The 14,511-nt window shown below is 37.0% G+C and overlaps 1 protein-coding gene across 1 annotated transcript; it reads right to left on the bottom strand.

Annotated features, from left to right (window-relative positions):
* Positions 1 to 1,735: 1,735 nt before the first annotated feature.
* EMC7 (ER membrane protein complex subunit 7) lies at positions 1,736 to 14,007 on the bottom strand. Its single transcript, XM_058541157.1, has 5 exons — positions 13,745 to 14,007; positions 10,058 to 10,177; positions 5,697 to 5,835; positions 4,325 to 4,405; positions 1,736 to 2,166 (listed from the first exon to the last, which is right to left on the bottom strand). Exons 1-5 carry the CDS (start codon positions 13,975 to 13,977, stop codon positions 2,014 to 2,016), a joined length of 726 nt encoding a protein of 241 aa, XP_058397140.1. The 5' UTR covers positions 13,978 to 14,007; the 3' UTR covers positions 1,736 to 2,013.
* Between the last annotated feature and the right edge of the window lie 504 nt (positions 14,008 to 14,511).

The raw sequence follows: 14,511 nt of genomic DNA, 5'->3' as shown, positions 1-14,511 counted from the left end.
TATAACGGAATTTTAGATCTGAAAAGGAATTTACAGGTCTAATCCAAATCCGTCAATTTACAGATGAGGAAACTTGAGGCCCATTTATTTATTCATTCAACAAACATTTATTGTGTGCCTACATGCTCAATGCTGGAATACAACAATGAACAATACAAGACATAGTTCAAAGAGGGAAAGTGACTTACCCAAAGTCACAAAGCAAGTTAGCAGCTAAACAGGGGCTCTTTGCACAGAACCCCATACTGTCTAATAAAATACATCATTTTGCACCTGTAAGCACACTAAGCATTTGATGAAGGTTCTATGCAAAGATAAGATTTTCATATACAATTGACGTAATAACATTCTGTAATATAATAAGGGATATAAATATTATATTCAGATGGTGTTAGAATCTATGTAAAATAACCACACATAATTTCTTAATTAGCAAATGAAATGGTAATTTCCTGGGAAGTGCCTTCTAATCTCTTAGTTATTAGGTATTCCATGTGCAAATTTTGACAATTCAAATTTTGAAATTTTCAACATGATTTCTGGTCATACGATTATGAATGCTACTATATTCTGTTGCCTTTGACTTGCAGCGTTCATTCAACTAGTGTTCCAATATTTTAGTTATTTTTAATAAATGACTCTATTTTAAAAGACCTAGTTCTACCAGTAACCAGTTTATCCACCTTAATCATTCATAGCTTAACCAGTTTTGTAACTTTAGTGTATGTAATACAGAGATATAGTTAACAAAATGTCCTGCATCGAAACTTATTTCTTTAAAAGAAAACTTATGTACCTCATTTCAAAATGAACAATGGCACCTACTGCAAAAGGGAAAATCAAGAGTTTGGAGCCAATCCTTTCTTTGTTGTTTTTTGCTGATTTAATAACCTTAAGAAAGCAACAAGGGAGTTCTTTAACACAGCGGGGGATAGGAGCCCTCTACTAGAAGCAATACTGCAGCCTCAGAGTTCCTCTTTTATTAAAACAACCCAAAAGAAAAGGTGTGAAATTTTTGTACCTTACTGAAATAAAAGGTTTTTGAGATACTCCTGATTGGAAAGTAGTACTTTATATTCCAACTACTCTGAGAAGCAATGATGAGAGAGATGAAGGGATTTAAAGGCCACCTGTGCAGTACTACCAACATCACAATATGGAGCTCTAAGGTTGGTTTTCCATCCTTAGACTCCAGAAGGCTCTCCTACTGCTGCACTTCTTTCCCCTGGCCATTTACTCCCCATTATTATTTGTGCTTCCTCCCTACATAATAAGCCCTCCTGGGGACAGGCACTGGATACTATCCATCTCTGTATCCTACCTTGAATCACAGCACATAGCTGATACCCAGTAACTGTAAAATGAAACCACAGATGGTAACCAGAATTTAAAAATCAGTAACATCTATTCTAATTCCTATATCCATACTCTGAAACCAACTGTAATAATAAAAATTAAAACTACATCATGAACATGTGGTTCTACCTGAAATATCAGGGAATGTTAAATGGCAGGGCAGGGCCGAGAATTTTGAAAGGTCTTGGCTACACAAAAAACCATAGTGCATGCTGCTCTAAAAATAACAACCATTTCTTTCTAAACCAGAAAGGTCAATTTCAAGCCTCAGATAATGAGAAACAGAAGGAAACTGTCAGGAATAAAAGAAACATTAAGTGAAAAAAAAATGACAAGATAATTTTTATCTCTGGATTAAGACATTTTAATATACATAACGTATAGTACTTTATATAATTTATTAATGTCATTTTCTATAGGACACTGTGATTAATTCAGTGACATCAATATTGACCTCACACAAAGGATGAAAGCTGGGTTTTCATGTGTACCAAGTATAAAACATGTGCTGAAGAATTATCACACACAACAGTTATAAGAGATCAACTTTAAGGATGACTCAAGTTTACAGTAGTTGCTTCACACAATTTCCCCTCAAGACTTGGATGCCACCCAGTGTTGCCGTGTTTGTGCAAATGCAATCTCCGGATCGCCTCACTACCTCCTTTTGCCAGCCCCACTTTTGCCTGTTTTACTGCTGCCGCTGCTAGACTTGCCAGATGATTTTGAAGAGAACAGTCGTGTCATAAACTCAGAAACATCAGGCAATTCATGGTTGGAATTCAGCATATTCATTGACTGCTCCATCTCCTGCAGGAAGACAAAGCACAGAGATAGGAAAGGCACTGGGATCCTCTGACTCATTGAACAACTCACACTTCCATTACCAAGAATGAGAGGGGTAGAAGGAGTAAAAGGTCTGAGCAAGGATGCAATGTCGTACCCAACAGCACTTCAGAGACCATGTTTCATACCTCCTTAACACCATGATGCATTTTGATCCTTAGTAAATGTCCAATAAATCTTGTCTATGGTTTGATTTGGCTTATGTTTTCATAAGGGGCATTTTCTCTGATAATGGACACATGTGATCACATTCCCGCCATCTTATTTTATGTTTTCTGATTAAAATGTTTTGTTGTTGTTTAATGAGTGTTTTTTTAAACTTATGCTTTCTTTAGATGCATATAACCAGAATATCAGTCTTTAATTATATACCAAGGTATCAGAAAAGTTTGGCACATTAACTGCAGTATTTCCAAGACTTGATTCCTAAGGCCCTTAGTAGTAAATCTATGAATACGGTATGGCTTGGGTGACCTCAATTACAGCATCTAAAGCAAGCAACACAAATGTTACAAACAAGTCTCTGGTAGGACCTCATACAGATCTAGCACTTTTACTTTGAAGTTTTGTCCTCTCCCTTATTGAGCCAACAATCTATAAAGTATTGTTCTACTTCTGACAATATTAATGTAATGTCTGCTTCATTTGCATTTTATGTGACATTCCAAAAGTGAACTTAAAATTGTATTAGTTCAGACACGAAAAAAATAGCAAACACTATATTATTTATCATTTAAAACTGAACACCATTTGGGTATTAGCTTGGGCTTTCTTCCAAAAGGTAGACTTTATACATGAGTTTTCAAGGAGAAAGTGCTTTTACAAATAAGGCCAGGAAAAGAAGCATTAGAAACATAAATCAAATATGTTAACATGCACTCATAATCAAGAATTAAATGTGTATGGTCCTGAGTCCCTTCAAAAATACATCAACTCTATTTTTGAATCTGTTCAATTCTGAAGCTCTTGAATGAACAACTTTTTATACAGCGTACTATGTGCAAAGCACTTTGCAAGGAATGAACTTTTAATTCAACGTGACTGCTGACATTTCCTCCTACTAATGCCAGAGAGAGTTAACTGGCTTAACAGACACAAGGATTCCATAGGATGTATGCTTTCTGACCAACGCTGAAGCAAAGATGCCAAAATTTAGCAGTAAAACATTGTGAAACATCATAAAGCTTTCTTTTTTCATGAAGCTTTTTCTGCCATTCCAGCTTGGAATAAACACCTTACCTCCTACAGAACTTAATCACCTACTATCTCAGCAAACGTTTTTATTTATTTTATGTATATCTTATAAATCCATTCTATTTCCTACATTTAACTGGACTATATGAGCTTGTTGATGACAGGGATGACATAGAATTCATTTTTGTATACCCTGTATCCAGAACCTAGAAATCTATTAATAAATGTTTATTCTGTGATGAATAAGGTGTCAATACATCAATATATTAAACACAGCAGAAAAACTTGGAACTCAGGAGATATTTGTTGCTGGGTTTTGGGTGGAAGAATGAATAAAGGTTTTAAAAAAATTCTGAAGATTTTATATGGAAGCCAATATTTAAAAGAGACAAAGTGGTGGCACTAAATTTGAAGCATCTTACTTGGCAACTCCCCTCCCCCATGCCAAACACGTATGGTTTTGTAGCACAGAATTTGAAAGCCACTATTCTATTTTTTTCTCTTGGTCTATCTGAATTTCTTTTGTGTGTCTGAACACATAAACTAAATGTGTATTCTGAAGAGTTTTATAAAGTAAAGATAGATTATAAGAAGCCATCATTTTGCAAAATATTTGGATTAGGTATACCAGGGTTATTATGCATTTCAACCACTTAACCAGGGAGGCACAAAGAAGCTGGTACTAAACAGAATGTTTAGCTATATGAAGAGACCCAGGCTTCTATTGGGCAGAAGCAACTGAATTTACTGGTCCAACAGAAACAACTAATTAAATGCCAAGAACATAATACTGTGTTAATACAACCTCTAGATGAATTTGGCTTGAGAATTAGGACAAAGCTAAAAAAATCCTAGCCATTCAGCCACAATGGATGGATGATGCATCAGAATATAGTTCAAAAGTCCACAGGTTGGGCAATCATCTTACCCGTCTCATGTCAGGATCGCTTGTGTTGACCACTTTGGGCAGAAGTACAAATATCAATAACGGAAGAACCATCATCATAACCTGCGGAAGAAAAAAAATTAGAAAATGTTTTTTCCACTTAACAGAACAATCAATGATAAAATTAAAGATTCAAATGCTGTATATACAATAAAACTAGCAGCCACCACCTCAATTCTACTGAACCAACCCTGCTGATCGCAAAGTGCTCCTCAATGTCTGACTGTGGAAGAGTATAAGAGCCTTAGCTATGCATGTTTGGACTTGACAGACACCTCGCTTCACATCTGTGCCACCTATCATTTCGCAGAGTTTGCAGTTTTATTTAATAGAAATAGTTTGCAAATGGAACCATCTATTCACTTTCTTCAATCTGCAGTCTGGCATTGGGATTGGTGATCCTGATGGCCAGCTGGGCTCTCTTTCCAGATGACTTTGTGCTTCTTGGAGAAAACACCCCTCTAATTAATGTAGATCCTCTGGAGGCTACAATATAGTACTAGGCAACTACTATAGCAGATCAGTTTTGACAAATGACCTAGAAACTTCTACCACTGGATATGTTCACATGGAATTTCAGAAATGAGAATATGGAAGCTATTTCTCAATAAGCTTTAGAGTATTCACTGCTGACTTCTCCCATTCACTCTACCCTCCTGCTTCTTTAGGCCTGACAGCAGATTCTAGGTAGTAATTTATTCCTCTTAAAGGACATACAGCCCCCAAACATTCCTGTTTGTGATCTAAATAGCTATCAGCAAGGAATATGATCAACACTTACACAATTCTAAGATAATTTTACTTTCAAAAACAGCAAAAAAAGGGTCTATTTGTTTCTAAAGAATGTATTCTCTCAGTGTTTTATTATCAGTGGATACCATAACATCAGTTTCATGATAATACCAAGTACTTAAATTACCACAAAATAACTTCTCTGTTCACTACACACGCAAAAAGGAGAAAAAGCCTTACTCATGCCATCAGCAGGAGCTGGTTAATAAATGATGGCACATTCATCAACAGACTACTATGCCGGTAATACTAGGCAGCTAGCTCCATGTGTGACTTACCACATACTCTTTTTCTATTTGAACTATAAAACATTTCATCATAAGTATTTGTCAAATTTCTGTTGCACATTTCAATGTCAAAATTACTGTGCAATTCTCACCATATTCTTTTCATTATGTATTCCCAAAGCTACTGTTTTCCTGAAATCCATAAACTATTCATAATTATCCTTTCATCCAACAATCTGACCTCAGCTTTCTTTCTCACAGGAGTTAGAAGTTTTCAACTGCCTGGAAACAAGTTAGAGATTAGCAAAGATACTTTATTGTAGCCTGATACATACCATTGGGTTCATCAGAAAGTCTGTCCAGCCCCATGATTCCCTTTTAATAAAGTAAGAAGGTGGGCCTGAAGATTTCATTTGGAGAGGATAGGGCAGTCTGACCACTTCTGATGTTTTGATGTAATTCACATATCTTGCTCTGATGAAGCAACATGAAAAAAGCATCAGTAATTCTACTAAAAACATTACGAGTTAAAAGAACGGCTTATAATATGTTAGCAATGACTTAAAATTACCTTTAGTTTTTTCCAAAATGCTTTGGCAGGGAAGCTTTTGATCTTGAAAATCTGATCAAAATAGCTTTATGTGTATGTCTAAAATATTTAGCAAAATGTAAAGAAAGAACACTAGACTTGCAATCAAGTGACCTAGTTTCTAGCTGCAACTCTGTTATTACCTAGGCCCGTGAGGTGAGACAAGTTCTTAAGTTCTCTGGTTATATCAAAAGTTCTTTTAGAATCCTTCCAGCTCTAAAGCTCTTTGATTTTATTTAATAATAAATTTATTTTGTTGTAAATATACAAAAAAATGCTGGATTTTATTATTTTTATTCTTTGGTGAGGAAGATTAGCCCTGAGCTAATAATCTGTTACCAATCCTCCTCTTTTTGCTGAGGAAGATTGACCCTGAGCTAACATCCGTGCCCAACTTCCCCTACTTTATATGGGATGCCGCCACAGCATGGATTGATAAGTTGTGCATATGTCCGTGCCCAGGATCCAAACCTGCAAACACTGGGCCGCCGAAATGGAGCACACGAACCCAACCACTATGCCACCAGGCCAGCCCCCTGGATTTTATTTTTTTGATTGTCTGAGACATGCATTACCGGGTGTATCCAATTTTCAAGGCTATTTTGCAGGAAAAATTTATGATTTAAGAAAGTCTCACAACAGTGCCATAGGTTACACTACGTTTTCACCAGAGATGCCACTAATTTTAATCAAAACTCTCATCCATGTTCACACATATTCCCGCTTACTCTTCGAAAATTGCCTCCCCTATTTTCTCTATCATTTCTTTCTAGAACTTCTATTAGACATGTGTTAGGCCTTTTCATTCTTTACTCCACATCTTGTTAAATTCTCACTTTCACAAGGGTCCATTCCTTTATCTGTATTGTATGCTGGGTAATTTTTTTCTGATCTATCTTCCAGTTCATCAAACTTCTGTTCAGTTGCTTAACACATCCATTGAGTTTTGTATCCCAATGCCTATATTTATTACAGAAGTTCTAGTTTATTCTTTTTTCCAGTATCTATGGTTTATTTTGGTAGTATCTTATTCTTATGGCAATAAGTCTGTCATTTGTTTAAGCATTTTAAATATCCTTTAAACTATTTTATAGTCTATACCCAATAATTCTACTATCCAAAGTTCTTGGAGGTCTGATTCATCTGCTGACTCAATGTACCTTGTTTTCTTGGGTATTTTGCAAGTTAAGAAGACTTTATTTATGTGTAGGCCTAGACAGAGTTTCTCCCTCCAAAGAAGTTATGCATTTGTCTCTGCCAGGAGTCTGGGATTATGACCAGAGACCATCTTGTTAATTGTTCAGCTTGGAAGTTTCTGAATCATGCAGGAAGTAATAAATTCATATCCCAAGTTTCAATGAGGGTAAGACTGTAACTATCAATTTTCAGGAGAGATTTTTCCCTCCAAAAGCCAGCCCAGAATGGTAGTGTGGTCTTTTGGATTTTAGCACCAAGGGTCAAAGGAGGAACCAAATCTTAGATCTAATTCTGACTCCAAGCAAGCCCAAGGTTTGCCTCCTACCTACACACTGCTAATAAAACCTAGTCCTTTTGGTTAGAGAATATCAAAACCCCCAGGTGGTAAAGTAGTTTATAGTTTATCCCCTGGGGATTTCTCTTACTTTTTTGGGAGCTATACATTTAAAAGGAAATGTTGGGCCAGCCCCATGGCTTAGCAGTTAAGTGCGCACGCTCCGCTGCTGGCGGCCCGGGCTTGGATCCCGGGCGCGCATTGACACACCGCTTCTCCGGCCATGCTGAGGCCCTATCCCACGTACAGCAACTAGAAGAATGTGCAGCTATGACATACAACTATCTACTGGGGCTTTGGGGGGAAAAAAATAAATAAATTCTTTAAAAAAATAAATAAATAAATAAATAAAAGGAAATGTTTATCATATTTTATACAGCATTTCTACAATTTTTTATTCTGCCAAAATGTCAGAAATGGAAGTCCTACATATATTTGAAACTAACTTACTCTGCATGCTTACAAAATATTGGTTAAGAATATTAGGCTCTTATATGAATTCCACTTTGTTCTCAATTCTCTCCCACTCCCAATTATTAAAATGACAAGGGCCTTGTTATTTTTTAACCTATGTTTCAGGCATCCAATCATCAGGAATGGATCTGAGAACATGAATCCCACTGCTGCAACCAGTCCTTAAATGCCAAAGCAGGAAGTACTCTTTATCCAAGGTAAAAAAGCAAATAAAACTTCATATTTAGAAAAATATTTCTATTTGCTTAGACTACTTTATTCAACACTTAGAGTAAAAAGAATAAAAATAAATTATAGTTTTTAAGAGACAAGTAACTCCTTTCAACAACTCGCATTCCCTCCAGTATTCAGTGTTTTCAATATTTAAAAAAAACTTTGAAATCTGTATATAGTGTATACTGTAATATGCATACACCCCCATCTCCAAGCTTGCAGTTCTAAAATACATTAAAAGTCATAAGTCCTTTAAGCTTTAGATTTAACATACTAAATTTTTACCTATATATATTTTTAAAAATCTTTATGCCTCTAAAAAGATATGAGAAAGTCAATATCTAATGAGGTTCATCGACTTTGAAATTATTTATTCCATCGAACAACATTTATAAACATATTTACTAGGTATTACCTTCAATTCAAGTTTCAACCTTGCTCTAAGTAGTTAACAGAAGGAAATATGACTAGAATTTGGGCAAAGTAGAATATTCTAACACAATTTAGCTTCAAAAGTAGGGGGAAAAGTAATTTGTTTCTAAAGAATGTATTTTTAGTAACAGCATGGTATTTTTTTCATGATAAAATCAAGAATTTAAATAACCACAGAAAAACTGTCTCTGTTCACTACATGTGCTAGATGAGAAGAAAGAAAACCCTCCCTGTCCATCAACAGAAGCTGGCATTAATGGACTAATATGCAGCTAACATAAAGGATGAGACAGCTCTATATGTGACTCACTATTTGAATTACAGCATTTCTACCTATTACACTTTTAAAACTTTCAATATCAAAAAAAAAAAAATCAAAGAAAGAAGAAAAACATTTTAGAAGTAAACACTAACTCAAATGTAAGTATCATGGTACTAACCGAACACGTCTCTATTATGTCAGCTCGATCTGGGGTCTCTACAAATCAACCTAAATACGCTTGGCACATACCAGAAAGGTCAGTAATAAAATAAGCTCCTCCAACTCCAAACTTATTTTTGCCTTTGCATGTGTCATGCTTTATTACTACAACATGGAGTAATTTTGTGATAGTTCAAACAAAGAAGAGACATTACCACTTAAAATTGTTTCCTATTTGTCAATTATACCTCAAAAAAGCTAGAAATAAATAAATAAAATTGTTTCATATACTTCCTGGCCAGATTAGATCAAAGAGAGTACTACTGGCATGAGACAATAAAAAAAATAAACAAATAAATTGGGGTTATAACAGAAGGCTGAATCTGAAAAACACTGTGGACATCTACACAACTGCTTCTAACTTCAGACAGGTTTGTAGTATTCCATGCTCACAGCCTGTATTAGTCCAAAATTCTTTTCATCTCAACAGCACATGTTCATCTACTTAGAAATTCTGAAATTTTCTCCTAGTTTGCCAGCCTCTAATTCTGTGCTTTTCTTTTTCTTATCATAATCCTCAGTTTGAGATCAACTCCACAATGTAATCTGTTGTTTTCCTAAGAAACAGTAAATTTCCATTATACATCAAATATTCCAGAAAGGAAGAACTACAGAAATTTCTAGATCAACATACTACCAAAGAGGTATTATTAAAATATCTCACTGAAAAACAGGTGATGAATAGTATTTTCATTTAGAAAAGTTTTTTGCCCCCATACTAAGTAATCTTATCTCCTCTCTATATAACCATATTAGGAGCTTTAAAATAAATTTTAAGCTAGAGCAGGAGAAAGTTCAACTTTATGATATTATCAATGCTCAAGTTAAAAGAATATAAAGATGTTTTAAATATTTTAAGGAGTACCTGTAGTTTAAATAAGAAATTTTTCAACCTTAACTACAAATTCTAAAAAGAATATATAATGAGGCATTTAGCAGCCTAGCTTTTGGTAAAAATTAAATCAGGTGCCCTCACCTCATTTTTCCTTTTGAAGTGATATCCACTCGGACAGGATCAAACCTGTAAGCTGGAGATATAACTTCTACCACATAAGATCCAGAAGGTATATCATGAACCACAAAACTCCCATCTGTCCTGGAAAAATGAAAATCATATTAGGTCACTTCTTAGCAATAGCTTATTCTTTTCTTATGTTTTAAATCATCTGTTAACTCCCAAATCAATTCCTCCAAAATGACATTCAGAGCAATTAGCAAAAAACTGGCAAGAGCTGTCCCACATTTCAGCTTCCATAATTACACTAAACAGATTCTGAAAATGCCCCAGACCACTCCACAGTAGCAGAGAACCCTGACATTGAAAGTCCTTCTATTCCTTCGGTGGGGTAGAGATAAAAGGTAACAGGAGCACGCTCCTATTCTGAAGCCATGTCTTCATTCAAGGGAAACCATCAATATACATTACTACTACAATATTAGGGTTCCAATTGTGCTGATCCCCTCCAACAATATCTTGATTAAAAATGGATTTTTTTTCTAGTTTTAATTTGCATTTTGCTGTTTTTCTTTTTTACAAAAAGGTATTTAAGTACTGTTTGTTCCACTTGTTACAAGTAGTTCCCATCTACTTTGGTTACTTCTTTTTGGACATGTAGAAGTTGAAAATGCTTATGTAGTTAAAACCATCCGCCTTTTCCTTACTGATTTCTTCTAAACCATCTAGACTTAGAAAACCATCCCATCAAGAGCTGATAACTTCATGTTCACAACTCAAAATTAATTTGTTATGAAAATTAGAAACTGCCATTCTGAGGGAAAAGAAGGTTCTGTTTCAGGAAAACAAATGGTTCTAAAAGGATCGACTTTATCAGAGAATTCCCAGTATCATAATAATATGTTAAAACAATGCTTCTTAAATCATTAGGCTCTTTCAAGGTTAAAGGAATAATTGATTCTGCCACATCCACAATATTTACTAAGCAATAAGAGGAAAATGTGTTCTTTCAAACTACACACTAAAGTTACTGCAAAGTACACACTAAACTAAAACAGAACTGAAATCTAAACATCAGGTTAACTTATTCCTGGGCTGGATGTCTTCCATTTGCCCTTCAGATCCACTCTCCACCCTTCTGCTCTCTGCAGACTGGAGGAAGGGAAGAAAATGAGCTTAGTGTATTTCCTCCCAGCTCTCTCCATGAGAAACCACCTCTGACTGGCTGTATCAAGAGACAGCTCCTCTCAAGGTGGTCTTTTCCCCCCTTCTAGGTTCCAGAAACTTTTACGTCATGTCCTCTCTTCAGGTTTAGAGGTGATAACAGCCTTGAGGTTGTAAACTCTAGGGTACTGGACAATCTGGTTGTTTCCCTATACCACGACTACATTGTTTAATCCTTTCATTAAACTTTCCTTGAATTATTCTAATTTGAGTGTATCTTCTGCTTCTTGATGGGACTCTAACTGAATGAATTTCAAAACATTTTTCTAGGTCCAGAAAAAAACAGAATTAAACTAACCACTATGCAACACAAATAATAGCTGAACTATTTGTCTAAAGAAAACGCAAATATATTTTTTAACCTAAGGTAAATATTTTACTTTAGAAAGATAACATACAAATCTTATAATGAAATTTTAAAACTTGGCTTTAAAAATGGACTTTACAATATGTAGGCCTTGTTAGATCCTGATTTGAAAGAACAATTACATAAAGGCATTTTTGAGATAAATGAGGAAACATAAAAATGGACCGATTATTAGATGATGTTATATGGGCATTATTATTTATTTTGTTGACTCAATAATGGTATTATGGTTTTTTTTTAAGCTCTTATCTTTTAGAGATACATAATGTTTTTACAATCGGAATTACATCATGTTTAGGATTATATTTAAATATTCCAGAAAAAAATAAATGAGGTGCAGAGGAAATATGAAACAAAACAGTAGGTTGTGATGGGTACCTAAAGATTCACTAAGCTATTCTGTTTATTTTAGTGTATGTCTGTAATTTTCCATAATAAAAAGTTAAGAAAAAGTATGGTGCATAATCCACGTCAAAAAATTGAAAAGTACCTAACAGAGAACTGGTTAAATAAATTATGGTTTATATACAGTGATGACAGCAAGAAGAGGAGTCCTCAGTTGAAACTCTCCTCATCCCCATTAGCCAAGTCCCAAGCCACCTCCAATAAGCATAACTATAAGTCAAAATTGCATACTAGTAGGCACAAAACAAATTACCTATCCCTCTTCCAACAAGTTTGCCACCATAAGCTCCTCATATTAATTCTTAATCAACCTTCCTACACATAAATGGAAGAACATGAAATGGTATCAGAAGCTGCTCACAAAATATTAAGTGACAAAAACAAGTTGGAAAATACTATATATTGTATTCTATTATTAAAGACATAGGTCATATGATTCCAAAAAGGCTGGAAAAGATACAATAAAGTGTTAAGGGCTATTATCTCTACTTTCTTGTTTATATTTTCTTCAATAAACACACTGCTGATACATTATTTTAAAATAAAAATGAATGCTTTTTAAAAGAATTATATACTGCAGAAAAGAGAGGTCAAATGGTCAATTAAGCCTAATTTTCCAAAGCTTAATGAGATCTTTAGCATTAAAAAATCATTAATTAGGGTCAACCCTAAAGAATGCCCTAATGCCAGATTTTTAATGACAGCATTAAAATACTAGTTGTCAACTTCTTGTCATTATTTATTAATCTGAGGTTGAATTCTCATTCAACAGCACCTGGATGATCTGAATATTTGCAAATAAGATTTAGAAGTAAATGTCCACATTTTAGTTGTCTGGTTTTCAGATACCACTTGCTGGTGTACAAATCCATCAGAGAAACACTTCCTTTCCTAAATATTTTCTTTCAGTTCGCAGTTTCACTTTCCAAGCAGCGATTGAAAGATTTAAAACATCATACTTGCGCCTAGACATCTGAAAAGCAGGCTGCTACAAAACTAGAGTGCTAATAATTGACCATGTCTTTTAACATAGGCTGAAATCCCATTTCTCCTACTAGCTAGAAAGGACAGTAGCGTGTAAGCAACGTGGAGAAACCCTAGCCTCACATAAGATGCTGCAAATCCCTCGACGAATTCAAGTGCAAAAAAGAACAACAATCCGACCTCCAGGCAAAAAAGGAGCCTTGATTAGGGACTTCAGGGCCCGTTAATTTTAGAAGCAGCAACATTAGCCTCCCAGTCTATGTCATCAGGAAAAGCCCTTGGGGCTTTGAGAATTCCCAATTGCTTAGCAACTTTCTACACAACATCAAGCTACCAAAAGACTGAAACGAATGCAAAAAGCGAGCAGATTCCAGGGAAACCAGATGAGATACAAAGTTAAGAATTCAGCAAGAGACAAATAAAGGGTCCACCTGTCCCCAGGGCGCAGGAGTGGTCGTCCCCATACAGGGCCAAAATGGAGTTGAAGGTAACCGACCCCACTGCTCCGGCCCTGGGGCGAGCACCTGCCATTCTCATTGCTGAGGTACTGGACTGGAAGGGGAAAGTGTCCGACTGCCTCTCCAGGTCCCCCGCACAGACCGCTGGCGGCGCCCGCCCCTTCACCGTCCGACAGCGACGTCGTCAGGTCTTGACACTTAGCTCTCCTAGGGGCAATTCCCTTCCGACTTCCATCCCAACCGCTTTCCCGCTGCGCTCAGGATGCTCACTTAAGGAAGCCGACGTGCTCTTCTCCGTCTACCAGCACTCGGGCCGCCGAGATCCAGTCCTGGGGCTTCACCCCCGGAACAACTGCCCGCCCTTCAATCTTGAAGCGATCTCCTATGCCGACCCCACTGCCTCCCGACCCCTCGGCGGTAGCCCCGGGGACTTCCGAGCTCTGGGCATCCCCTGATAGCAGCAGCAGCAGGACGAAAATGAAGCCCCACGGAGCGGCCGCCATGACAGCAGCTCTCAGAGGTCAGGCCGTCAGCCCCGGAAGCCCTCCCCGTCTCCCAGCCGTCGCCGCCGCCGCCGCCGGCCGATGTCGTCATCGCTGTGCGCCGGCTTCTGGCGAGAGCCGTAGGTCAAACAGGAGTGAGTCGTTGGCCAATCGGCTTGCGAAGCTGAAGTGAGGCGGAAGTACTGCGGCGAACTCCGGGCGACCGGGGTTAAAAGTCGGTCTGAGAAGTGTGTCAAGTGTCGAGGCCGGGGTCCGGCAACGAAGCGAAAGTGGTTAACTTTGTGTTGCTAAGGCAGCCACCGGGGCCGAGCACCTCACGGGAGTAAAAGATGATAAGACTGAGAGGGGCAAGGATCTGAAGTAGCGTCTGCAAGTGAGGCTCCGGCTTCGGGAGAAAGTCCAGAATAGAGCGTTTAAAAAACCTCTGGAGATTCTCCAGGACGTCTGAGATGAAAAGGCTCTCGTTTGTGTGTTTAAAGGGGATAATGTTGGGCCAGCCCCGTGGCTTAGCGGTTAAGTGCGCCTACTGGCGGC

Source organism: Diceros bicornis, chromosome 5 (genome assembly GCF_020826845.1).
Source record: "Diceros bicornis minor isolate mBicDic1 chromosome 5, mDicBic1.mat.cur, whole genome shotgun sequence".
Classification (NCBI taxonomy): Eukaryota; Metazoa; Chordata; class Mammalia; order Perissodactyla; family Rhinocerotidae; genus Diceros; species Diceros bicornis.
This window is presented reverse-complemented; position numbering and strand designations above follow the sequence as displayed.

Bases quoted from the DNA above. Each gene is read 5' to 3' on its own strand.
- EMC7 (XM_058541157.1), bottom strand. From the start codon at position 13,977: ATGGCGGCCGCTCCGTGGGGCTTCATTTTCGTCCTGCTGCTGCTGCTA. The intron at 5,836-10,057 runs GTGAGGGCACCT...TTGCTTCATCAG, and splicing joins ACTTCAAAAGGAAAAATGAG to AGCAAGATATGTGAATTACA. The intron at 2,167-4,324 runs GTAAGATGATTG...GTCTTCCTGCAG, and splicing joins GCGATCCTGACATGAGACGG to GAGATGGAGCAGTCAATGAA.